This window comes from Penicillium expansum, assembly GCF_000769745.1.
Source record: "Penicillium expansum strain MD-8 chromosome Unknown contig46, whole genome shotgun sequence".
Lineage (NCBI taxonomy): Eukaryota > Fungi > Ascomycota > Eurotiomycetes > Eurotiales > Aspergillaceae > Penicillium > Penicillium expansum.
The window spans coordinates 425329-451136 of NW_015971183.1; the positions used below are offsets into that span (position 1 = coordinate 425329).

The 25808-nt window shown below is 48.7% G+C and overlaps 12 protein-coding genes across 12 annotated transcripts; 4 read left to right on the forward strand and 8 right to left on the reverse strand.

Moving 5' to 3' along the window:
- Positions 1 to 1050: 1050 nt before the first annotated feature.
- PEX2_017170 (putative C2H2 transcription factor) lies at positions 1051 to 2295 on the reverse strand (the record flags this gene model as incomplete). Its single annotated transcript, XM_016738992.1, has 1 exon — positions 1051 to 2295. One exon carries the CDS (start codon positions 2293 to 2295, stop codon positions 1051 to 1053), a length of 1245 nt encoding a protein of 414 aa, XP_016602509.1.
- A 1814-nt stretch (positions 2296 to 4109) lies between these two features.
- PEX2_017180 (putative L-cystine transporter) lies at positions 4110 to 5196 on the reverse strand (the record flags this gene model as incomplete). Its single annotated transcript, XM_016738993.1, has 4 exons — positions 4110 to 4478; positions 4560 to 4998; positions 5069 to 5086; positions 5156 to 5196. The coding sequence occupies 4 exons, from the start codon at positions 5194 to 5196 to the stop codon at positions 4110 to 4112; spliced, it is 867 nt and encodes a 288-aa protein (XP_016602510.1).
- A 656-nt stretch (positions 5197 to 5852) lies between these two features.
- On the forward strand, positions 5853 to 8305 carry PEX2_017190 (uncharacterized protein; the record flags this gene model as incomplete). Its single annotated transcript, XM_016738994.1, has 3 exons — positions 5853 to 6000; positions 6082 to 6449; positions 6500 to 8305. The coding sequence occupies 3 exons, from the start codon at positions 5853 to 5855 to the stop codon at positions 8303 to 8305; spliced, it is 2322 nt and encodes a 773-aa protein (XP_016602511.1).
- Positions 8306 to 9671: 1366 nt separating this feature from the next.
- Positions 9672 to 10313, reverse strand: PEX2_017200 (uncharacterized protein; the record flags this gene model as incomplete). Its single annotated transcript, XM_016738995.1, has 3 exons — positions 9672 to 9719; positions 9779 to 10138; positions 10191 to 10313. 3 exons carry the CDS (start codon positions 10311 to 10313, stop codon positions 9672 to 9674), a joined length of 531 nt encoding a protein of 176 aa, XP_016602512.1.
- Positions 10314 to 11068: 755 nt separating this feature from the next.
- On the reverse strand, positions 11069 to 12484 carry PEX2_017210 (uncharacterized protein; the record flags this gene model as incomplete). Its single annotated transcript, XM_016738996.1, has 1 exon — positions 11069 to 12484. The coding sequence occupies one exon, from the start codon at positions 12482 to 12484 to the stop codon at positions 11069 to 11071; it is 1416 nt and encodes a 471-aa protein (XP_016602513.1).
- Positions 12485 to 12723: 239 nt separating this feature from the next.
- On the reverse strand, positions 12724 to 13571 carry PEX2_017220 (F1F0 ATP synthase subunit delta; the record flags this gene model as incomplete). The annotated part of the gene is made up of 6 exons (XM_016738997.1): positions 12724 to 12756; positions 12812 to 12901; positions 12959 to 13047; positions 13135 to 13265; positions 13347 to 13369; positions 13440 to 13571. 6 exons carry the CDS (start codon positions 13569 to 13571, stop codon positions 12724 to 12726), a joined length of 498 nt encoding a protein of 165 aa, XP_016602514.1.
- Positions 13572 to 15359: 1788 nt separating this feature from the next.
- On the reverse strand, positions 15360 to 15521 carry PEX2_017230 (uncharacterized protein; the record flags this gene model as incomplete). Its single annotated transcript, XM_016738998.1, has 1 exon — positions 15360 to 15521. The coding sequence occupies one exon, from the start codon at positions 15519 to 15521 to the stop codon at positions 15360 to 15362; it is 162 nt and encodes a 53-aa protein (XP_016602515.1).
- A 113-nt stretch (positions 15522 to 15634) lies between these two features.
- PEX2_017240 (uncharacterized protein) lies at positions 15635 to 17235 on the reverse strand (the record flags this gene model as incomplete). The annotated part of the gene is made up of 2 exons (XM_016738999.1): positions 15635 to 16872; positions 16977 to 17235. 2 exons carry the CDS (start codon positions 17233 to 17235, stop codon positions 15635 to 15637), a joined length of 1497 nt encoding a protein of 498 aa, XP_016602516.1.
- A 307-nt stretch (positions 17236 to 17542) lies between these two features.
- Positions 17543 to 18956, reverse strand: PEX2_017250 (NCBP3 domain-containing protein; the record flags this gene model as incomplete). The annotated part of the gene is made up of 2 exons (XM_016739000.1): positions 17543 to 18793; positions 18858 to 18956. 2 exons carry the CDS (start codon positions 18954 to 18956, stop codon positions 17543 to 17545), a joined length of 1350 nt encoding a protein of 449 aa, XP_016602517.1.
- Positions 18957 to 21080: 2124 nt separating this feature from the next.
- On the forward strand, positions 21081 to 23118 carry PEX2_017260 (putative glycosyl hydrolase; the record flags this gene model as incomplete). The annotated part of the gene is made up of 2 exons (XM_016739001.1): positions 21081 to 21963; positions 22034 to 23118. The coding sequence occupies 2 exons, from the start codon at positions 21081 to 21083 to the stop codon at positions 23116 to 23118; spliced, it is 1968 nt and encodes a 655-aa protein (XP_016602518.1).
- Positions 23119 to 23719: 601 nt separating this feature from the next.
- PEX2_017270 (uncharacterized protein) lies at positions 23720 to 23896 on the forward strand (the record flags this gene model as incomplete). The annotated part of the gene is made up of 1 exon (XM_016739002.1): positions 23720 to 23896. The coding sequence occupies one exon, from the start codon at positions 23720 to 23722 to the stop codon at positions 23894 to 23896; it is 177 nt and encodes a 58-aa protein (XP_016602519.1).
- A 913-nt stretch (positions 23897 to 24809) lies between these two features.
- On the forward strand, positions 24810 to 24998 carry PEX2_017280 (uncharacterized protein; the record flags this gene model as incomplete). Its single annotated transcript, XM_016739003.1, has 1 exon — positions 24810 to 24998. One exon carries the CDS (start codon positions 24810 to 24812, stop codon positions 24996 to 24998), a length of 189 nt encoding a protein of 62 aa, XP_016602520.1.
- Between the last annotated feature and the right edge of the window lie 810 nt (positions 24999 to 25808).

Sequence of the window (25808 nt, forward strand, 5' to 3'; positions counted from 1 at the left end):
GTATTGGCACTCGCCCGGGCGTCGGTGTAATACACTGGGCTTGGATCTGCCTCATGGCATCCTGAACGATGCTGATAACCTCCGCTGCATTATGTTCATCCTCTGGGCGCAGGTCTGTTGCCAGAGCCTGGTTGTGGTTGGGTTTCCTGCGAGGACCATGGTATGGTCGAATCTAGCTAAATTAGCTAAATTGCATAGCTAGTATCACTATCAAACCGAAGAAGATTATGGCGGGACCCCTCGTCGCATAAGTCTGGTCGTGACATAGAAAAGCTATACTTTGGATCATTGTCCTGGCTTTACATACAAACATCAAAAACCTTGTCACCTGGATCCCCTGGATATACTTGGTAGAAAAGGCAATCGGGCAATCATTGAGTTTATTTTTAATTCTGACTCTATACCTGCCCTTCGCCACTGTACATAGCCTCAACTAAGTAGTAGTGTACTTTTATAAGGATGGTTTGTTGGAAAATGTGCAATACTATTTTTTGATAGAAAACTATGAGTATCCTGCACTATTATTAGAATCCAGATCTAGGGGACATTGGCGTTTCATCTGGTCTATTTCTGCGTAAACGTCTCGGATACATAAGAAGATCACGGGCATTTAATTACACCGGCCTGTTTGTAATAATTCCTATTATCAGATATATGGTGATGCTAATCCGGCCTGAGGCTTTGTTTAGCGTTAAAATTAGATTCAAGCATTTTTAGTCGCTTCTTACGGCAGTAGACTACTCGGCAGTGCTCGAGTTTAATTCTAGCTGATCTTTACATCATCATGTATAGATATAGCATTGCTCAAACAGTGAAACAATTTATTTCTGTATGAGTTTCGAAATGTAAATCCTCGCTAAATAACAGAACCGTTCATTGTCTAAATCCGCCATGCCTTTTTCCGCTTTGCCTATCCATGTTATACACAAAAGAACCAACCAAAAGTCACATACAAGCAAGAAAGCAATAAACACCTAAGACCAAGTAAACATAAAACATAAAACATAAAACATAGCACCATCAAAGTCATCATAGGAATCCGACCGACAACTAAGCCCTTCCAGCCTCCCTCTTCCGATGGATCCTCCTCACATGGTCCTTCATATTGTCAACACGACTGAAGACCTTCCCACAGCCCTCCCACTCACAGAAGACACCAGGGTTATGCTTCGCCTCATGACGAGCACGGTCCTTCTTGCTGCTAAATCCATTCTTCGCAGACTGGGAACATCCCTCATGGCGACAGAAAAGGTACTTGCGGTGACGGTTGAAGTGTTTCCTCAGATCACAGCCTCGATGGAATACAGCTCGGGAGGAACATCCCGGGTGGGCGCAGCGCCAGGTGCCGTCGCCCATTGGGATACCGTAGTTGCTTAGGTCGCCCGAGTTGGAGCCGGAGCCGGAGCCGGAAGCCGAGCCTGGGGCGGCCGGTGGAGACTCTGGGTCGGAGATGGAGTGTGGTGGGGATGAGGAGATTGAGATTGTTGGAGCTGGGACGGATCGAGGAGCTGAGACGGATCGGGGGAGTGAAAAGAAGGCTTCTGGGACCTGATTAGATGAATGGGGTGGGCAGGAGAGCCACTGCTCGTTCGCAGTATCGAGCCGGTTGTTGAATGCTGGGTAAGGCTCAGGTTGGACTACTGCTGATGGCGGATAGTGCATAGAACCCATGTTTGAGAATGGCTGTGGCTGATAGAATTCCGCGGCTGGTTCGCTCTCAATGCACCATTTGTCGATTTGCTGCGGAGTATAACCCGACACGCCCGGGCCGCTCATGCCGAGCTGTAGAGATCCCGGGGGATAATAGCTTTGGATGAAGGGTGCTGTGGTGGGGCCGATGGAGGTCTCAAAGGAGGGCATGCGAGACGGGGTTGAGAGAATTTCTGCGTTAGACGCAGTGGACCATGCGTATTGAGAACCAATTGTGTCGGTGTCTATTGATCCTCTTCTTCCAGTGGAGTAGTTCCCCGGAGATAGGAAGACCCGCGGGTCTGGTTGGGTGTCCATAAAGTCCATCTGCTGAAGAGTGGAGATGTGAGAGTTGGATGGAGTGTTGGTGGGGATATTGGTCGGAACCCCAAGCTGTTGGGGCTCTGGGGATGCCGGGTAGCCAGCAATATCCGGCACAGTTCCGTAGGTACTCTTAGACTTCTGGCGAATAGGATACATGTTGCCGGCGTTGGGAATATTGGGAATGTAGACGATGTTTTGAAATGGTAGTTCTTCTGAGGATGAAAAAGAGAACTCCCAGTCGTAATAGTCGGCGCTGCCTTTCGGAGGAAACCGCTCTGGCATATCAAATGGTGTCTAGTATAAATTCGCTCTTATAAGGATGTATGAACAGGTGTCCATGCACTTAAAGATTGTTGCCCGATGAGACTGAGAAGCCAAAAGATTATAGAGTTTTGGCAGATTTAGAGCTGAACTTGTCTTTCAGACTAAGACGTAACGAGCAGTGGATTATTTATGAATTATTTATGGCCCATCTGAAGCCGAGGAGGCAGTGCTGTAATCTTGAACTTCTAGGCGTTCCGCAGAAGAAATTCAAACGTCGAAAATACTGCCATGCGTGATATAGAATGTTAAATATACTTCATACTGGCCATTTATGATTGGTAATACCTCGAATGAACATTTGATACCGTGCCCTTGATTTGGGGGGGGGAGGGGTTGACTCAATGTGATTCAGAATGGATGAATTCGGATGACTGGGGCCGGGGGTCTACTGGCTTCCCCATGAGAGATGATCTTCGGCCCAGTCATGACCTGCAGGTATTGGTTTCTCCTTGGTATAATTATGGGGCAAGCATTTTCAAAGTAGGGCTGAAAGATGACGACGTGAATCTGCACATTGCACATTGCACACCCCAAGGTTGGTTAGACCAACAGCAGATTATTTTACCAAAAGGTTAGGGTTTCATGAATTAACTATGATATTTGAAGGGTATGCATTGCGAGCTCGTATTATTGGGCAGTACAAAGCCATGACACGCCCAGAACGCCAGGGATGACCAGGACCGGTGTTGCGGTATTCTGTAAGATCTTTTTTGTCTCTTGTACATATTCGCCATAAACACGTGGAACTGCATAGCTCATATAGATTAAAGAGCCTCACTATGATGGCTACATAACACAAGAGATGCCCAAGTTATACACATAATCCCCGATTGCCACGTTGGTAATTTCCGATTCCTTGTCCATTATTTTAATTCCAAATTCCCGAGGTTGAGTCAGCTTGGAGGTAACGTTAAAGCAAAAGGTAGCATCTCCCACGTAGCGGGGGGATCTGACTGGTAGGGAGCTGGGATTGATATCTTCCAGATATCTTTCACTACAGGCCTGTTCAGTATTGTCGATCATTACGCAAATCAGGCATTGTAGACAGGAAGAAAGTGAGCTCATATAGAATCGGACAATCTGGACTTCAGGTTCAGCTATAGTGCCAGTGGTCCTTTGGCAGGACACCGACGGCTAGCACCGTCAGTGCATTGTGGATAGACCCTGTTCTATTTCATGATTGGCCAAATGGTCATCAATGTTTGCTTATCCCTTGAATCGACCACTCACATCGCTCGGCGTGGGCCAAATACGGGGGGCCGTTCAAAACAAGGAGCGGTGTCCCCTCCAATATGATCGACACGAGCCTCACTGTGGCTTCAAGCCTCTTATGCAGTCAGTGTGATGTGTGGTAACTATTGTATTGTGCGACAGGTTGTCTGGGAAGGTTCCTAGGAATAGCAAATGATGGCCTGAATGCTTCTAGAATGGCACGTCGTACATTGTAAGCTGGTTGTGAGACCGGATATATTCAGTCTAATAATAATATTCTATGGCGTGTCTCAGATCGGGAAAACACAGTATCGGATTCCTGATAGGACGGTCTATCATGTATCTGAATCGTGGCTTATACCAGACCCCCAAATTGTCGGATCACCAAGATCTCCCAGGGCTGAGATTTTTGGTAGTTCGAATTCCCGCCCCCACAATGTCTCAAATATCCAAGATCAGACTGCACTCCTTCTACAAAAATAGAGACGTATCCCCAATGTCTCAAATTTGGCCCCCATTATCGCTAGGTTCATCTCATGCATCTCCATGTGTGTCTTTGATCATACCCGATCTGGTACAGCATCATCTTGTTCCACCAAGAGGGGCGTTTGCTCGCTTGGACCAGGTGTTCCCTTCACGTCAGGGGTGTCTCGGTATAAGACATAGTGTTGGATGCAGAAGATCGCATCGAAAAAGATTGTCACGTTGCCCAGCAGTAGCTTGACTGGGTTGCCAGTGATACCGCTCCAGTCGCTTTGAAGGCTGGAGTCAAGCACCAGTTGAAGCATTGAAAGTATACCACCGGCCAAATCTAGAAGAATCGTTCCAATGTTCCATCCTACTGTAGATTGGCGCTTGTAGTTCAACGCCACCTGAGGCATATATTTCACAATGGTGATCAGAAGTTTGATGTATGAAAACGAGTAGATCTGGAAGGATGTTAGCTTTGTTTTGTAGTTTTCCCAATGGTTTAGAAGTTCATTAAAGCAGGGTAGCTCATTTTCACCTACCACGTCAATCCATGCCCAAGTAGAAGGATCATACCCTCCATCCGGGCTTTGCACCAACACAACCGCCATAACCAGCAGAGGAGTCAAGATAGAACCCCAAAATATCACTGCCATTGTCCAACTGATCCTTTGGAAGCGGGGAACGTGGAATCCCCAGATGAAAGGCCAGTACTGTGTGTACAGTATGACGGTCAATACCACCGCGTGGGCGGCAAATGCGAAATCGTTGAACCGGACGGTGGGGTCGATCGAGGCAGGGTGGCGGGCCGCATACTGTGATCGAATGACGGGCGAGAAGAGAAAAGCAGAGGTATATATCGCATAGCAGACAAAGCCCAGAGGGTTGATAGTGGATAAATCAATAGATAAGCCGACTGTGGACTTGCGGTTCCAGTTGGTGATGGGCTGTGGATAGAAAGACCCCGACCAGCAGAGCATACTGCGTTTGAGTTAGCCATGAATTCAAGTGTTGTATGAGATGTAACCTCGGAATCAACAAATAGACTTACTACGCCCATCCTAAAAAGCTAGGATAAATTAGTCAGTCATGTTCATAATGCCCGGTGGCATTCGGGTGCAAATAGGAGTTCACAAACCGTGATAAAGCATCAATAAATATCTCTAGTTGAGGAGTCATTTTGGATTGAGGCACTCATTCCAAAGTGTCAGGCGGGGAAGAAGAAGAGAAGGGGTAGATGTAACGATTTGTAACGATTCGAGCTTCATTCAGCACAGCACGCAATCTCGTGATAAGATCAGCTGAGGATAAGACGGATAAGATAAAAAGTCAACAGCCTAGCTGACTTAGGAAGGCGGTCGCGATGTCGATCCTGAGTCAGCGGCTGGTTGGCCCGGTAATGTGTTGTAGGAAAACAGATGACTGGGGGAATCGCTCAGCCTCTTGTTGTGATTCCACTCTGCCCGAGGTCCCTGTGCGACGTGCATTTTTCTATTTTATCTCAATTGCGTTGTCGGACGCGTTTCCAATTTCCTCCTAACCTCACATTCCGAATTTGTACGACTTTCTTTCCTTTCTCTTCTAGCGCTCCGCCTCGACTTCTACTCCACGACCCTCCCGTACCCTACTTAGATCTTGTGACACGGTCAATTTCGCGCCATAAACTGGTCAATATAGATTCAATAGGGTCGTCTGTCATCGGGCATTCCAGTTGAAATATCGATCCCGTTATCGCATGGTGCATTCCTCAGATCGGGAGATCTCGAAAGATCTCCTTCGGTAAATCCGACATTCCAGACTGAAGGTCGCATGGTCATTCAAGAATTATCCGCAAAATGTCAAACTCAGATCTCGCTGCCGCGGGGAGCAGCACGTATGCATCCAATACACTTCATGTTGGGGATGGCACCTGGGACTCTGGGCGGGATACCTTCCTGCTGCCCAATTTAATGGGTGTCAACTTTGAGACGATGCGATACAATGGTTAGTCCGACGCATCGACAATCTATTTTCTATGATGATGCATACCTTTTTAATCATATTACAATGACTGACACGTTACAGGCATGGGAAACCGTTTCAAGGACATGGCTGGGTACCATTCCATAATCATCGCGCACGGCGTCATTGCAACTATCGTTTTCTTGGGCATCGTCCCAACATCAATCTTCCTAATCCGATACTACTCCCGATGGAATCCTTACTGGGCATTCAAATTGCATGTTTGGTGCCAGGTACTTACCTTGCTCTTGACCACAGTCGTGTTTGTGCTTGGGTGGTTCGCCGTTGGGCCGAAAAGAAGCCTAACCAATCCCCATCATGGAATTGGCCTGGCAATTTATGTTTTGGTCATTTTCCAGGTGCTGTGGGGCTGGTTCCTGCACAAGAAGGAGAGCAAGAGACAGCGACTCCACGTTCCGTTGAAACTGGTGGTATGTGATACCCCAAGAAGGGATATGTGGGCTTTTCTAACATATCTTAGCTTCACCGGTGGCTGGGTCGGGCTCTTTTACTTCTCGGCATTGCCCAAATTCCACTGGGACTCACGCTCTACGGTTCGCCAAAGGTCCTGTTCATCTTATTCGCGGTGACAGCTTTCGGCTACTTGGTTCTTTACTTTATACTTTCCTACCGATATGATGTTGAAGGATATCACACGGGAAGTGACCACGGTGGTGGCCACAGTCAGTATACAGGACCTTCTGAAATCTCAGAGCACCATGACAATCACGCGGGAGCAGCCCTCGCCGCCGGCGCTGCGGGTGCTGGCTTGGCTTCGATGTTTCGACGACGTACAAGCAGTCGCCACCCAAGCCATGCTTACGGAGACTCTCGCACATCTATTTCTGATGAAAAATATTCTGATGAATCTTCCCACCATCATGGTGGTGGTGGAGGAAAAGGAGGTGGTGGTTTTGGCAAGAAACTACTCGAGATTGGTGCACTGGTTGGGGCTGGTCTCATGGCTAAGAAGTTCTGGGACCGTCGAAAGAAGCGAGAAGATGATGCCGAATCGGGTCGGTATAAACCTGCTCATTCACGCAGCACTAGCCACACGGATGAGTCTCTCAGCAGGATGGAAGATGGTCGACCGGAGCCGACTCATCATACGCCTCTTAATCGGCCACCAAGCCGTGCACCAAGCCGTGCACGAAGTAGGTCCCACAGCCCGGACTCGTCTTACTATTACAACAGCACGTATTTCACTGAGCCGCCTAAGCGAAACGCTTCTCATGGGATTAGAGATGCTGTTCTGGGTGCCGGTGCTTTTGCTGCCGTGAAGCGACTGTTCAGCCGCGGTAAAAAGGACGATGAAGAAAAACGGCGGCTGGAGGATATCAAGCGCCGAGAAGATGAGGACGAGGCGCTGCAGAGAGCAAACAGCAGACGGCGACCACAGGCGGGAGAAGGTTTATACCCACGAAGAAGAGCCAGTTCATACAGTGAAACCGATCTTACTGAAACCGATTTATCACGCCCCCCACCTCGACACACATCACATGGAGAATCTCTTCTTACTGCAGAGCCGCCTCTTGCCTCCGGTGCTATTCATAGCGTTGTATCAGATATGCCGCCTATGCCCCCGAGCCACCAGCAACTTTCTGGTGACTTGAGGTCTGAAGCTCCTCCCTCACGTCACTCTCTCGCCCATGGTGGAGCAGAATTTGCATCAGGTGCGGCAGCTGGCGCAGCACTAGACGCAGCCTCCCGTCGCAATCGAAGCAGCAGCCGGCGCCGAGGGGACGAGGTTGCCTCCCCGCCGGTATCCGTGAAAGTCAAAATGCACAATGACGGACGACATGTGACACTCCGTCGGCTGACCGAAGAAGAAGCGGCCGCGAGCCGCGAGGCCCGTCGCAGGGAGCGAAGAAACTCTCGACGTCGCAACAGCAGTGCGGGATCTTTGTCTGGCAACGAAGACGCCGGCTACGACCGCTGGCGTCGCGTCGAAGAGCTCGAACGTCGACAAGACGAGCAAATACGACGTGAGCAGGCTGCCGCTGCTTCTGCTGCTCATCTTGCCCCTCCACAGGCATCTATGGCTCCTTCAGGCAGCATGCCCACATCCTCATGGGGCGCACCCCCCTCCCAAGTCAGCCAAATGCCCCCAGCACCTCCCATACCTGCGCCTTCCACCCTCCCATATGGAGCAGGTAGTGTCACTTCACCTACATATACCGGTACTGAGATGAGCGGCTCATACGCGAACAATCGCCGCCGCAGACGTGCTGAACGAGCCCGGACCCGACAAGAGAGGCAGCAGCAGCACGGCGTGGAATTCACTTGATCATTTCCTCGGTACCGTCTAACATCCTCCGTTTTTCCTTTCTCTTGTGTCTACTACAGACCCAGCTTACGACATGTACAAAACGATTTATGTGCTTCAGAGCCGTGTTGATATAAATGATCCCCCTTGTCACGGTGCTATGTCCTTTTGATATGTTTTTCTTTTTCTTGAATACGCCTTTGAGGCGACGAAATGATTATTTTAGCTAGCTTTCTTCTTTCTCGTCTCTTCTTTTATGATGCCAGCGATTTAACGGATCTTTTATTGGGTTTTTGGTTGGCTTTTTTGCTGGTCTTCTTGTCTTCACCTTTGTGTGGTATTAAGGATAAGGTCCATATCTAGCGCAGTCAGTCTTAATTGAAAGAAAACAGAATAGATCAACATACCTACTGCATAAGTTCCTTAAAATAGTAGCTGTATAAGCGTTTTCGCCCCACATAGCGGCCATGGCTGTTTAGATTTGAGGGCCCAAGTATATATAGACGGCACTCGGGCCAATTAGATATATAGTTAGTATAAAGCACCACTAATCCTCCCTCGTTTACTAAGTGGTGCTCGAAATTATATATCCCAGGTATTTCTAGCCAAATAGCCCATAGATGCGAATCATCATCGACGTAGATGGTAAAAGAAGATAGGTCAAAATCAAAGCCTAAATAGCTAGTAATAGTGAGCAATGTGGACCTTGTAGCCCGTGATAGAAGAGCCTGATGTGGCCAGCAAGTTTAGCACTGTGCGGTTAAAAATAAAAGAAGAGGCTCACAGGCTGACAGGGAAAGGGCATAATCCCAGGTTAGTCTCATGATAGGCCCTGTAGAACTTACTCTCCCTCGAGATTTCTGCCCATGGTGACATATCCCGAAATAAAATTTCCTGGGTAGATGTGAATTAAATATGCACAGGCACAATGCAATGTATTATAGGGTTATGAACAGTGATGGGAGAGTAGGTCGGTTCCTAGGTATACCTTTAAACGCATATAATATAGAATAGTGCTATCTTCTAGAACGGCAGCTCTAACTCTATCTTGAGGTTATCTAAGAATGTAAATGCAAAAATAGACGGAGACTAATGCAGATTAGGTAGACCGAAAGAAGTATGGTTCAATGCGTGTGTAGTTCGGGGAATTTTATTCAATGGAGTCACGACCATGCAGCTCAGGGAAAGTAGCGATAGATGAATGCTAAGGATGAGAAGCTAGAAGAGCGAGATCGCGGAGTAAATAACGGAGTTACATGACGTGGCTCTACAAACCAACTCTCTCAACTACTCTAGGTGTCGATGCCAGCATATACACTTGACCTTATTATCAATAGTAGTGTCATCTGCTGAAAGAGGAAAAGAAACAGGACAAGAAGAATTATCCCTAGTAATACTTTGTGTTGGGAGGGAGGCCCTCCTGTTGATCTTCCTCCTAATTGCATCATTAGGGACAACAATCAAAGGCTCCACCTGCTCCGGACTGCCGGGTACGATGAGTATGTTTTTGGGATAAAGATCATTGTGGACGATCAAGGCGCTGTGCACTTGGACAAGTGCTTCCATCGCCTTAGATAGGCGCTCTTTCGAGTAGTTAACGCAATTTAGGGGCTCGGACCCTTCCAGGTATTCCAGTAAGATGGCGCTGGGATGGAACTTGTCATCCAAGAAACTGATGAGCCATGGTTGGTGACAGGAGGGATCAATCCGATCAATGGATCCATAGTATTTGGGGACAAGGCCGCTGTTACAGACGCCAAAGGAATGAAGATTGCTATAGGCCTTGGCTTCGTTACGGAAGCGGTTGAGGTCGCGACCATCTTCTGAAAATCCGGGATCACCATGGTCATGGAACTGCTATGTTAGTGCGACTCCTCGAGAAAGTCTAGGAACCCAGGATACACACCACCTTCAACGCATAGCGGTTGCCATGATGCTCTATCTCAAAGATTGACGAGGCCGGCGAGCTTCCAATCTCCGCTTTGAACTGCATAGAAGATAGATCTGGGTTGAGGAGAGGTGCACTCATGCTATATGGCTGGATTATGGTAAGGTTCAAAGGGGGTGCAAAGGAGGGTCTAAGCTAAATCAGGCTCTGAGTATGATGAATTTTGCAATTTTACAATGTAAATGCTCAAGAAACCAAGACTACGTGAATTTCTTATGCTAAAGCAAGGTGTTGAAGTGCTCAAGTGTCCCTTCATGTCTGAGCTGTCGAGTGGGGGCTTAGCGCTTAAGCACACTCACTCAGCAAAATACGAGGTTAGGTATGCATCAATCTATAGACGAGATACTTTCATTTTGAATTTCTCGTGTCTTTTTTTATCTGAAACTCAGAAGACTTTTTACTGAAAAATTGATAATCTACCTTGGTCGCAACTGCTTGTTGCCCATAACGGTGGTGGCAACTATATCCCCTGAAACCTGTACACATAGAAAATCCCTAGAAGTTAATTGAAATCCATAGGATCTGATTTACTTGAATTCGGTGAGAATTTATATTAGAAATGGGATGGGACAGTGTATGAATGGTTTCATTACTGAAATTGGTTTAATTCATATTCACGACTCGGCTTCAGCCACGAAAATGTATGAAGCAAAACAAGAATAAACTCATTTGCGCAACACAAAAAGATGCTCGTAGAGTATACTGCAAACAAACTGTGTTCAGAGAAAGTACGAACGGAATTCGCTGGTCAGCATGTCACCTCCATCGTGTTCAAACTCGATTGCTCACCACCCTAAGGGTGTAGCTCCTCAATCCGAATGGATGGGATCCGGATTCTACTGACAGCCGCAAGACACTCCACATTTGGACAACACAAAACTGATGGTGTTCATCAGTAGATACAGTAAAGCTCTGGCAAGGTAGAGCATTACAACGCCGGCCCGGGTGTTCGCCAATGGGTGTGTTGCAGCGAAGATGAAACTGAGAGGCAACAGTACAACTAGCGCAGGGATGATGAAGCAAATGTGGAATAGCAAGTCATCGATGATCGGGTAGCAATTGATGTGTTCGAATTCAGTGGGGAAATGCGGAGAAGGTTGTTGAGGGAGATCAGTCCGAGTGATTCGAAATCTGAAAGCATACTTTGGTGCTTTCTCGGCGGATGAACTAGGCGCAGGTCGGACTGTGTAAAGCGAAAATGAGACAGCAAGAAATGCAGGAAGGTTCTTCTCGGTGTTGCTCGCATTTTTCGAGGCATTCGCAACAGAAGTGTCGCCGACATTGCCGGCTCTCACTTCTCGAGCACCACTACTCAAGCCAACACGAGCGAGGAATGATGTTTGGCGTGTTTCACGATATGGCAAGCTGGAAAGGGACGAGCCACGCAAATCATGGTTCTTTGGGATGCGGGCTGTCAAAGACTGCGTTCTTTTCGCAGAGGTGTTGCATGGTGAGCTTTTTCGAGAGTTTGCGCGACTAGTGACCTTCCATTTCCGGTATTGTTTCTTCTGCCGATGCAAAGCAACATAATCCTGTCTTCTTTCAATCGAAGGTAGCGGACGGCGTATCGCACGAGAAGGCGGGGACAGAGAGGCTGGAGGAGAAAAGCGAACGCATCGCAGCAGTGAATCAGGATCACCAGATTTGTTGAAGTTGCCAGTGTTTATGCCTGGCTGATGATTAGACAGGGCAGCAACAGGGGATTTGATCCACTGTCGGCGGCCAACGGAAAGGCGTCGCAACTTTGAGGATTTGGGGGATTCGCCTTCATCGTCTTCACAAACAAAGCTTGCCTCTGGCGAATCTTGGAAGCAATCGAAATTGAATTCATCCGTCTGAGGTGCAGGACTCGTCCGTAGATTCTCCATTTTGTAGCAACGAAGGGACTCGGTATATTCCTCCGCGCTCTCTCGTTCGCTATTTGATGCAGGTGTGTTCTGGGGGTTCAATGGCTCGGCGAGGCCATCAAGAGTGTGATACTTATCCACAGCGACATCCAGCTCAATTCGAGGATATTTTCGGCTGGAACCGAAACCACGGAACGGCTCGCGAAGTTCGAGCATTCGGTGGGCTTGCTTTGGGCTTGCTTCTGCTTCTGTCTGGCCGCCTGGTTGTCTTTCGTCAGTTCCATCAAGCCCGGTGAACGGCGCAGAAAGAGGTGAAATGAAGCGCTCCGTAGGTGAGTCCGTCATCATCAGTCGAGTATCCACGATGCCAAGAGGGTCTGACTTGAGTGATTTGGTGAATACCATATCTGCAGAGTCAGCTGGAGATCAAAGTTGATGGTCGTTGAAGATGAAACGTTGGAGAGGAAACAAGGAAGGCATATGCTCAACTCCCAAGTGTGGAAGGTGCGCTCCCACCTCTACCGCATAAAATGTAGACAGAAGAAACAATATAATAAACAAGTATAATTAGAGAGAGCGAAAGGGAGAATTGCTATAATTCTACAAGTTCATGGTTGGGGCGATAATGGTTATGTACATCAAGTCTATTTGACGTGAGCCTGGAGGGTCTCGAGAACCTGTTGAAGAAAAAGTCAGTATTTAACCAGTCCAGTAGTCCCGGCGGGTTCATACCTCAAGCTCAATCTTGGCCTCAGCGATATCCTGCTCGCTGCCGCTGCCGGTGGCAATCTTCTGGGCCTCGGCGATCTGGGCGCGGATGGACTAGCAAGGAAGTTCTAGTTAGCTTGAGTCGCGAGGTCGCGAAGAAAAATAACCTACATCGGCGCTGAAATCCTCAAGGGGGAAACCCTCAACAGCGTTGATGCTGAGCTGGGAGTCGGGCTGGACGACGGCGAAGCCACCAGACACTATACAACACCATTGTTAGTTGATCAATCCCAATTGACAAGAGACCAGATTTGCGGAATGTCTGAGGGCGTGAGGATCGGACGTACGGAAGTACTGCTTGGTGGCACCGCTCTCCTCAATGATCTCAACGAGACCGGGCTGGAGCTGCTCAATGGCGGGAACGTGGTTGGCGAGGACACCCATGTCACCGGAGGCGGCGGGAATGTTGACCTGGGTACTGTGATCGCGGAGGTTGGTCAGTATTTAGGAAAAGGGCGCAGGCACCGTCGACGCGGGCGCAATTGGAAGAATAACATACACGCCAGTCGAGCGGTAGATGGTCTGTCAAGCAATTATCATGTCAGTACTTAGGCTATGATGTTGGGATGCCGGCCGGAGTTCATTCACGCACCTGGTGAGGCAGAGTCAGGGACAGCTTGATCTTGTCGGCGACGGCCTCAGCGTAACCACGGCGCTGGACGGGAGCACCGAGGAAAGAAGGGCGAGCCCGGAGGGCGGAGCGAGCGAAGCGGAAGGAGCTCATTTTGCAGTGGTGGATGACGTGCAAAGGCTGGTTTATCCCTCTTGAAGTTGCGTTGCAAAGGTCGAAGTCGGAACGCCGGTTGTTCCCTAGCGGCTGGTCACGTGGCACGGGAATTCAACGGCCGGACTATGGCCAGTACGCGCTGTGTTGACTACGGTCATTCTATGCATATTTTTATCTGAACACAAGGAGAAAACATATTGATTCGATCATTGCTCTATATATTCCAGCATTTGTCCATTTTGGAATCTAAATTCTTCCCAGAAGTCCGATTCCAAAGGCGAGATTTTGACGCTAAGAACAAGTTGTTCTGGAAAGTCTCACTGGTAATCGGGCACAACAGACTGTAACTGTGTACTCGACTTACCGAATTCATGTGGTCTCCAAAATCAAAGTCTTCTTCTTCCCCGTAGACAGCAGTACTTTCCAAGGTTACTTGCTGATGGGGAAGTATATATATCACGTGATGTGTATGGATCCAGGTCACGTGCATGTGAGTGGCAGAACCAAGTGGGAAAAAAGTCGCAGACTGAAGAACTGCTAAAAGCAAGCTAAAAAGACCCAATTTTGAATTATCTAGACCAGCCCAATGAAATATAATAGGATAAACTGCCATGTCAAAATATTATGACGCTGTCTAAGCCAATCTTGCAAGTAACAAGCCATCTAGTGACACTCTAGTATGTACACCGCCCGATAAGCGAGATCCCACAAACGGGACGAGCCCTAGCCGAGCCTCTTAGGCCTGACGTCCCTATTCCCACTCCTCTCCATCATCACACCGTCAATCAGAGACAACATCCGACAAGATGGCCAGTACGTTTTTACCACGATCCTATGACCCTCGCTCTCCTGCAAGCTGGCGAGAGAAAAAAAAAAAAGAGGCGATGTCGCTGACATGATTTTCACCCACAGAGTCCAAGAACGCGTCCCAGCACCACCGCAGCCAGAAGGCTCACCGTAACGGGTACGTCTACCCTTGAACTTGCTCGATCACCCTACGTTTACACTTGCCCGACATTTTTTAAATCGATTCAATGGATACGGTGGAAGAAGCGCTAGTTTACGAATGGTTTTATCCGGTGTGATAATTTTGAGGTCACGACTTGAATATTCGCTCGGGCAATATCTTCGAACTACTGCATTCAACCACCATCCGCTACACCATCTCAACCAGAACCGAATCGCTGATATATCTCCTCGAATAGTATCAAGAAGCCCAAGACCAACCGTTACCCTTCCCTCAACGGTGTCGACCCCAAGTTCCGCCGCAACCACCGTCACGCTCTCCACGGAACCATGAAGGCCCTTGTACGTTGACCACAACCCGGACCCAACACACAATACCCAATACCCACCACATGACACGGAATACTGACCCATTGAACAGAAGGAGCGCAAGGAGGGCAAGCGTGAGGTCGCATAGATTATGAACTCAGTCTTAAAAAAATGGGAAACATGAAATGCAACTCGAGCGTGCAAGAGGTCCAGAGAACATAACGTGTGCAATGATCAAGGACGGTCCGCTGTGTCGAATAGGCCTGGTTTTTGCTTATTCCTTGCGCGACAAACCTCGAGTTGTTTGATATCGAGAAATCAACAGGCTTAATTCGATGTGCACAGCGGTGCCATTTTCCCAAGCGGAATCTTTTCTGCTATATCCCTTTCTTTTCCATCCAGACTCGAGGGCTCGACTTCATCTGTGTTGCGGCCCTTGAGCTTAGTCTCTTCCCCCATTTTCCCCCCAAACCCCCGTCCGGCATATGTGTGTACAGCTGCGTGCTTTTCTCATGCGCGATTGCTGAAGGATTTTTTCTTAACGTGCCAAGAATAACCCCCAAGTCCCCGATTGCTATATATCCTGTCTTGATTCTTCTCGATCGTGACAGGGTTCATAGTCAGGGGGGCTACATCCCGTAAACAGTAACAGTTGTTTTTATACTTAGCCATATTCGAATCAATTCATTTACATCTACTTCCAATTCACTTTTACTTGTACTTCACGTCCATGATATATACATAACTAGATGCGCTGCCATAGATATTGAGTACAGTTACGAATCTCATACCTTCCAAACAACCAACTTTTTATCAAACCCACCACTGATAACCCATTCCTCCAAAACCGGCTCACCCTCTTCCTGGGGTACAGCAACATACCCCGACCAAACAGTCCTCACTTTAAAGCCCGGTTCATGACCACCTTTCAACGCAGCAATGATCTTCCCTGTCTTCGTCTCGATGCCACGAACCACACCATCATCTCCATTGACCCAGACCCCAGACCCATTTGGCCGCCATGCCACCTGCGGTGTGGAGTAAGCAGTTTGCGGGGCGAAGGTATTCGCCTGCACGAGGATAGCAGCATCCTCACGGTTCTGTAAATCCAGTGTTGCCAGTGCCTGAGATGCCTGTGTCACCGGGTCCTCTGAAGCGGGCGCTGTCTTCGTTGTGGGGAATAGCAGACGCACGATAATCACTTTCATATGGGGCAATGTCGACGTCGCTACAGCCAGGAGGCCCGGGTCGTTTGGACTGAGCGCCATATGGGCCGGTGAGAACGCAATCCAGGAATTAGAATGGGGTGCCAGGCTCTGCTGTCCAAGGAGGCGAGCTTCTCGCGGGGACTTCTCAGCAGTGGCTCCATCATTTTCACGAGGAGTATCGGTTTCTTCCGATGCTGCTTCCACCTGGTAGTAGTAGATATAAGTAGAGTCTCTGCGCGAGACGACAAGGAGCAGCTCGTTGGTGTCCACGTGTGGGACAAACAGCAGTGATTCCGGGTTTGAGTCGAGTTCAATGCGTGCAACCGGCTCGCCGATCTTGAGAGCTGATGCGTCTGCTTCGTCGGGGATATTAAGGCAATATAAGAAAACATGCTCGTCCCATCCAGCGGTGGCAACCCACCACTTGGAAGGATCAGTCTTGTCTTCGTAGGCTACCACCTTCACTGCGTACTTTGCATGATCCTTCCTGCTGTCCAGCGTTTGAGATCCATGGTGGAGGAGTAGCTGGCCGGACATGTTGGTCATGAGGATGTACCGGCCCTGGAGGATCGAGGTGAATGATAGAACGGGTGAACCAGAGAGGTCTGAGAATGATTTGATGGCCGTATTGCCTTCTGCTTTCTCGAGTAAATGGACTTGTCTGTCTGCACCCGTGGAGACGATATAAGACTGTGCTGATACACCGTCTGCGACGGCTTCATCAGCATCGCCACTGAGTTTCTGCCATTGCTCTACCGACGCAGCAAGGATATTTGATGATGTCGGTGTCTGAATGACAGCAGGTCTTGATGGTGCTAGGGGTCTGTCAGATAACAGAACAAAAGCAATTGCAGATAAAGCTTGACATGTAAAGCCGAGTCCCAATGACTTTCGACTGCCATACCAGAATAAAACTCACCTGGCTCACTCCATAAAGCAGACTGCTGGTTACCAGTGCCATATCTTTCAAAATTCACGGTTTGGTCATAAGTGCTCTTCTCTTCAACCAAGCCTTGGATGGTCCAGTTGTTGGTGTCGTCTCCCGAGCTCTGCCCCACGTCGGGAGCAAGGTCAGCCTCACGGAGAAAAGCTTTCAGTGTGTCGGAATAGTCATGGCTGCGCAGGAATCGAGCAACTATGGCACTTGATAGTGCATTTATTGTTGTGGAGGAAGGCATGCTTGAATCTGATCCCTCGGGGAGATTTTGGTTGGGGAGAGGTTAGTCGTGACGCACGGCATGCTTGTATATATCTTTTAATTCCACCTTCTATACGAAAGTCTACATCTTATATTCAGCTATTACTCGGAGATTACAGAAGATGTAGGTCACCCTTCACCAGAGCGGAGTATGTGTCATTATAAATATTTTATCAGACAAATCGATTTCTCTATCCCATTCGCAAAACGCCGGATATCCATCATGCTCCCGTGAAGCCCCCAACAATCAAGCAAATGCACATTTATGGACTTATCGCTTAGTTTATTCAGCTGAACATATCCTCAGCCCGACGCCGACGACCGCCACGCCCCTCTAGTGTATCGGAAAACAATTCCTTGCCAGCGTTGGCGCCCGCGATAGCGTTATTGTTGGTGTCACCGTCGAACTTGGAAGGGAACAGCTCGCGCACTGACGCACCCCTGCCTTTAATCGACATGCCGTTCGATGAACCGCCCCGGATTGCAAATCCTTGGTCCTCGGTGACTGCGGCTGCTCCACGAATGCGGGCGCCATTGTTGGTGGACTCAGGGAAGAGCTCAATGTTGCTGTGGCGTCTGTGTTCGGAGGTGCCCGGGATAGAAGAAGCGTCGAATGCATCTGACCGGCGATGGTGACTAGCCTTGCTAGGCAGCAATTCCTTCTTGATGTAGCTGGATGTGGTCTTGTTCGGGAAAAGCTCGCGGTTTCCTGACTCGCTCTCGCCCGCGCCCGCGCCTGGGAAAAGCTCTTTATCCTTGTTCTTACGGCCGTATCGAGGCGACCTTTCACGAAACCGCCTGCTGTTATCACGGCCACCTCGCTCAACTCGAAGTTCTTCCTCCAGCGTGTCCCGTCCCGGAGACGCACTGCGATTCCGGAGACGTCCACTTGACCGGCCCTCGTCCTCTGGGAACAGGTCTCTCTGGCCACGACCTCTGGGCTGTCCCCGGGCGCGCTCAGGCTCAGAGCCAACGTTATCATCGTACATGTCGGCGTTGAAGTGGTCGTCCTCGTCGCGGTCTCGGCGGCGTCGGTGCTCCCGGTCATCGAATCTGCGCCGCCTGTAATCCCCTTCACCTGCATCGTCGCTACGTCTCCTGTCCGCAAACTCTTGTCGCAGGCGTTCTCGGGGATCGTGCTCGGGGTGCATGAGATAGAAGCGACTCTTCTCATGAGCACGTGCTTGCTTGCGGTCCGACTTGACAGCCGATCGCACTTGGAGGACGGAATCAGGGTGGGTGGAGAGAAGTTTTGCCGATCGGAGACGCAGGGGTGGTAAGGTAGACGCGTCTTCTTCCTCGGCAACTTGGGTGAGAGCTGTGAGAGCTTGGAGGCCGATTTCGGCGGAAGAGAAGATGATGTTGGCGGATGTGTCATCGATCCATTCAACGCGCACTGGTTCCTGTCCAGAGCAGTCGCGAGCAAATTGTTTGATATTCTCTGTGGTCAATTCATCGACGCCGCGAACATGCACTTTTTCGTAGACCGCTTCATCGGTGAGGGGGTCGACGGTGGTTTCCAAGTTCGGAGTTGTTTCCTAGCACTCGACACATGTTAGTCGGCAATCGATTCCAACTCTCAAGGCAAAACAAAACACTCACCACCTGGATTGACTCGAACTCTGGCTCTGGTCCAAGGTCAAGGTCCATGTCGATGTCCATCTCCGCGGTAGGAGCGGAGGCGGCCCCGCTGAGTGCCATGATTCGGGCTTCGCTGGATGAATCGAAGGTTCAAATCAGGTCTAGCTAACAGTTCGAAAGGAACTGGCAATTGAGGGGATTGAGGGGATGGGGCTGAGCAATGCAAAGTGAAAACCGTGCCCGCTGGTAGCTTGCCTATCTGTCTAGATAAGGAATAGCGTCCTTTTTCCGGGGAACACCAGCAATATCAACTTCGAGCCTCCCGACGTCTAATTGGATATTATTGTTTTGACGCTGAGCCTGAGGACAAATTGCGAAAGAAACAACAGTTGTTAACTTTTATAGTTGACGGAGGTGTTTAAACAAAGAAGAATTGAAAGGACAAGAATGGTAACATGGTCTCGGGCATGTTGAATAGACACGGAAGTGCTATGTGGGCTTGCAACGGACACTAGAAAACCCCAATTGAGATGAAAATGGGAGTCAAATTTTGACTATAGCAATACATTAAATAAAGTTACTGTTTCAAGGAGGTCGGAACCATCTTCTGACGAAGCTAATAGCAATAATCTCCCAGTGTATATGATCTGCCTAGATCCTCGTCTTGTAGTTATGTGTAGGGTATCTATGGGTTGGGCCCATTACCGGAATGAGGCCATGAATGGAAATATACTCAGAGCATGGCATATGGTAGATTTCTAACAGAATCAAAAGTTCTGGAAAAGTAAGTACAACCTTGCTGTAACACATGTAGCCATTTCACATGGTCTGCAAAGTATTATCCGGGGAAGCCCTAAAGAACATCCGATTTCTTACAACATAGGGGCGCATGTTTCAGCTCGGACTGGATTGGGTGGTCTCATGGCCTCGTTTATCGTACATTTATTACCACATCCAGAGCTACATACATACATTTCTTAGTTAAGAGCATGTCTTAGTGAAGAGCAAGGTTGAACCCTACAAGCCCACAGCAATGATTTGCCACTGCTAGTAAGATCCATGCATGCTGTGAACATGGACGTCTCACCCATCAATGCAAATCAAAAAGGCTTGTAATAGTCTGTCATTCCACATGCAGTACCCAATTTCCGGACTCAGCCTCCACTAGAACCCTTTGTTTGATTCCAAGCTTTGTTTGAGCTAACATGCAAAGGCTCGGTTTTTTAATCCACGTTTCTAGTCTGAATCTTCTGTATTTACATTGCTAGTTTGGTCATACTAGCGTCCGGAATGAAAACAGCGAGCTATGCAGCTCTTCTTCCCTCCTGGCTTTCCCTGAACGTCTTCCGCCGCCCTCATTGGGCATATTATTACACAGTATTGGCTATATTATTGTTGCTCATCCTCAATAACATTTTAATTCACAGGCAAGACCATTGACCACACTTTTTCTAGTTTACCACCTGATGTAGAGCATCTAAGGCCCACTGTCATCCGCCCAGGAGATATAGCAACCTGTAGCTCGCGCGAAGCGAGGCCACAAGATGATACTGCACCACTTGCCCATGAACCTATTGGACTTGGGACATTGCATGACATCCGGTATGTTGTGAACTGATATCATAACCTGAATTTTTTTGGAGTAATTTTCTTGTCTTGTACACAATAGAGAGTTTCTATCGCGGCGGGACGTTGAATTTGCATGAGTCGGGCGTTTTCCTATACCCCGGAATCTATTTATATTACTCCAGCCATTCGTACTCCTCAACGGTGGTTAATTCAGCACAATAGAACATTTTCTGCTATTGTCTATCAAATGTCACTGTATGAACCGATATTATGTCTGTTGAGACGAGCTGAATTTCCTCTTTTGGAAGACACGGGCTTGTTCCCTTGCTCTATCTGGAAGGTCGACTTTAGGCTAAATTCGCGAAGGATGCTACCTATGATTTCGAGGCGTTTAAAGGCACGCATCTCCACCTCACTACCCCCGAGACCTCTCAGAAGTTCTCTAGGAAAAATGAGTGTTGTCACTGGTACTTCATGCAGTGGATCTGCGGTAATTCTCATCAGAAATAGCCATGGCACAGCATCAGGATTGCATGGTGAGGGGTACCATGTCATTCCCTTAATACTTAATGTCTAGCTGTTTGAGCTAGACCGCTCATCTGTTCAGCATAAATCGTCTCTTGTTTCCATCACAAATCAGCAGATTAAGCACCGCTAACAATCTTGTGTACCAAAATGCTCTACGCCGAAGACGACAAGCTCGTCTTCCGCTTCGACGACCACATCCTCTGGATCCAGCCATGGGGCGAGAATGCCTTCCGCGTGCGAGCAACAAGACAGGCGTCAATTCCAACGGAAGATTGGGCCCTCTCCTCCAAGCCATCCAGTCCAAGCCCAAGCATTGAGATATCCGCCGACCAAGAAGCGACTATCACCAACGGCAACATCAAAGCAACGGTGTCACGCAGAGGCAAGATTATTATTTATGATTCGAAGGGAAACAAACTCCTCGAGGAGTATGCCCGCCACCGCCAGGACCCAAAAGACCCCAAGTGCAGCGCGTTGACTGTCGAAGCTCGCGAGCTGCGTCCAATCCTGGGCGGCGACTACCACCTCACTATGCGATTCGAGTCTCTCGACCATAAAGAGAAGATTTTCGGCATGGGGCAGTATCAGCAGCCCTACCTGAACCTGAAAGGTACAGATCTTGAGCTGGCGCACCGTAACTCCCAGGCTAGTGTTCCTTTTGCGATTTCGTCGCTCGGCTATGGCTTCCTCTGGAATAACCCCGGCATCGGACGGGCGGTTCTGGGAACAAATGTCATGAGCTTCGAAGCGTACTCGACCAAGGCATTGGACTACTGGGTTGTGGCGGGTAACACCCCCGCGGAAATTGAAGAAGCATATGCCAAAGTGACAGGGTATGTTCCTATGATGCCCGAATATGGTCTTGGTTTCTGGCAGTGTAAACTCCGCTACACGAACCAGGAGCAGCTGCTCAATATCGCACGCGAGCACCGACGTCGCGAGATTCCTCTAGATTTGATCGTCATCGACTTCTTCCATTGGAAACATCAAGGAGAATGGAGCTTTGACCCGGAGTTCTGGCCAGATCCAGGTAAATTATAGTTCTATTTTTTATATCGCTTCCATATCAAGACCCACTAACAGACAATGCCTATTTTTAGAGGCCATGGTCAAGGAGCTCAAAGAGCTCAAAGTCGAGCTTATGGTTTCCATCTGGCCTACTGTCGAAAACGCATCCGAAAACTTCCCAGAAATGCTCGAGCAAGGACTTCTCATCCGCCACGATCGTGGGATGCGCGTAGCGATGCAATGCGACGGCGACATCACGCACTTCGACGCAACGAACCCGGCAGCACGAAAGTACATCTGGAGCAAAGCCAAGCAAAACTACTACGACATAGGCATCAAAACATTCTGGCTTGACGAAGCCGAGCCCGAGTACTCGATCTACGATTTCGACATCTACCGCTACCACGCCGGCAGCAACCTACAGATCGGAAACATCTACCCGAAAGAATACGCCCGGGGATTCTACGAAGGCATGACCGCAGAGGGTCAAACGAACATAGTCAACCTCCTGCGATGCGCATGGGCAGGCAGCCAGAAGTACGGAGCACTAGTGTGGAGCGGCGACATCGCATCGTCATGGAGCTCATTCCGCAACCAACTCGCAGCAGGTCTAAACATGGGTCTAGCTGGGATCCCGTGGTGGACGACAGATATCGGCGGCTTCCACGGCGGCAACCCAGACGACCCTGTGTTCCGCGAGCTGTTCACGAGATGGTTCCAGTGGGGAGCGTTCTGTCCGGTTATGCGGCTGCATGGTGACCGTGAGCCGAAGCCGGAGGGACAGCCGACGGCTAGCGGGGCAGATAATGAGATCTGGTCGTATGGAGATGAGGTTTATGAAATATGTAAACGGTATGTTGGGATTCGTGAGCAGCTTCGTGAGTACACGCGGGGGTTGATGCGGGAGGCTCATGAGAAGGGGACTCCTGTGATGAGGACTTTGTTTTATGAGTTCCCGTCGGATGAGCGGGCTTGGGAGGTTGAGACTCAGTATATGTTTGGATCGAAGTACCTGGTTGTGCCTGTGTTGGAGCCAGGCCAGCGCAAAATTAAGGTATATCTGCCGGGTGGGGTATCGTGGAAGCTCTGGGACGAGAAAGATATTGTGTATGAGGGCGGTCGCAATGTTGAGATCGAATGTCCGATCGAAAGTATGCCTGTCTTTTGCCGCCAGTAGATGGCGGACTTGGGATGGAAGACTTAGCAAGCCATATCTCGTTCCTCGGTCATACAATTCTGCTCTCCCTGCTACGTTGCCTCCAAAAGTACTGGGCCATGGTAAGCTGGCCCCCTCCTTTTCTATCTTCTCTCCTATTTGGCCATGATATCAGCAGTTCTCCACACACACAGAGGCCAAAGTACCCTGTCTCCTTCCAAGTTTGTACTAGATATAAAACATTTTACTGCGTATATGCATTCCTTCTGGCCAAGCCCCGGGGTCACCGTTGCCACCGTTGCCAAGTACTATCCTAGCAGCAACCTTGGATATTGCATCCCCCAACTGCATTAGGAAAGACTACCTCAATTTTACCAATTTGGGGCGATACAAAGCCCCTGAGGTTGAAGGTCGTTGAATACAAGCTCGTACGGAGCACTAGATATCAAACGTCCGATATTCCTTCTAGCCCAGCCGCCGTTGCCAAGAGTTTAGCCAATACTTTTATTTTATCTACCCCCTGAACCGTATTAGGAAGGACTACGTACAATTTGTCGCAACAAAAATCCCCTGAAGCTGCGAGTCGTGCATACAATTATATGTTGTACAAGCACAACAATAGATGCGCAAGGCAGCAATTCTACAACCTCCACTTATGCATAAAAGCCCATCGGAACTCAAATTCCCGATTACAAACAATGACACAACCGTTAGAAACCTTCCAGGACCCAAGAAAAAACCAACCCCCAAGAAAGAAAGAGTATCCCGAACCAGAAAGAGACTCGAAACAACCCTGTAATATGGAATATCGCCACGCGAGCCACAACCCCTAACAGAGCCTCGGAAACCCACACCGCTGCCACCGGAGCGCAATGCCCAAAAGGGGAAATGAAGGTATTAATCCATGGTTAGGGGGGATCGTAGCGCTGTAAATTGAGGCTTTGGCTTCGGGAAAGTCCCGAAGAACGGGGATTTGCAAAGCTCTCACCTTGGCCGCGGGTACGGTCAGGGGACGGGAAGCGCAAAAAAAAAAAAAAAAAAAAAAGGGCTCACGCGGCTGGGGAGCTATAGTGCGTTACCGACAGGCGGGTACCTTTCTGCGCTAGAGCTGACTTAGGGTTGGCGTTAGATTGGACCGAGATTCTCCGTAGGCCAATCAGGGGGCTGTATTATATCGGGCGGTTCTAGCGGTGTTGGTTGGTTTTTGTGTACGGAGTACGGAGTAGATTAAATCTATACTGTATACAACATACTCCGTAAGAAGTATTCCATATGTCAACAGAATTGATAGACATGCAATATAGAGAGATTGATAGTAGGTTTAATACAATACAATAATAGATCCATACCCAGACAGATGACAGGAGATATAGTAGATTATGTGTACAGAAGCAATACCGAAGTAACATTCAAAGTTCATTCCATGGACGCTAATATTTTGCCGAGGTCCAAATCACGATCTCGATCGCTCTTACGCACATGAATGGATCCCAAAATTGAGCCCGGCAAGACTGCTCTATAGGGCGACATGGCTGTCGATCACCAAAATCCAGCAGCTTGGTACTCTCAACGGCAGAACGAATATCCCATGGATCGAGTTGCTAACGTGCGCATGTTAAACCATGGAAGGAACGATCAAAAATATGAGTTGTGTATCTGGTATTACTGCTCCGTACATCGCGGTATACCCCTGATCCCTCCCTTCTCCTCCCATGGTAGTGCTATGTTTAATACCCACACTAGCCGAGCGAGTCTCCAACGGCTCGTTTCAGTTAAAAAACCGATCCGATCTGGTCTTGGCGCCGTTTTCCATTTTCGTCATCGTGTGCAGGTGCCGAGTGTTGGTCAGGGCAATGTTAGCGGCTTTCATTGAACTTTCTTTGTCTTTGTCTTGGAAGTAATTAGAGTTTCCTGGCTTTTGTTTTTCTTGGGACTCGGGTTTCTTTGTGTGTAATAAGTAAAACATCACCATCAATATCCCTACCAAGTGGGAATGTATCAAGTCAAGAAAAGATGGAAATATAGGAACTTGCAAATCGTAACTGCCATGAAAGCAAAGTTTTCTCCCGTGTGAGTTCCACGGTCCATCCCGTTTGGATCCACCGACAAAAAGCAGGTAAACACAGCCTTGGAAGTTAGTACGGTATGCAGCCAGACCGGGAACTAAGCTAAAGGATTCAAAATACATGGGAACCTGTAGATCCCTCACAATGTCAATGTTGAAGTACCAGGGTACCTATAACATACAAAAATAATATCACATGTAATCATGTCCTGATTCGCCGCACTACTGTTGTCCTATCACACAGAAAGTCAATCTACCGGATATGATTCGATAGATCCCAGTCGGAGAATGATACTCCGTACACAATAACCGATCACTTCGATAGTCTCGAGCTGAACAGAGCGCATGGTGTGTGGAAGCGAGATCTGGCTGGCTGTCACCATGTTCACTATAATAATAATAATGTGGAGCTGGAAATGAGACTTGGTATGTGAGTCTTGGAATAATTCGATATAATAGACGATCACAATTCGCCTAGAGTGGGAGGGCGGCGAAAAAGCCTAAAAGGGAAACAGACTCGAAACAGAGGGAAAACCGAGACAAAACCAGAACGAAAAAATAACATAAAATGGATAAAATGGTAAATGGTAAAACCTCACTGAAACGACACAAACCCGGTTATTACATGTACCATAACCCCCCCCCC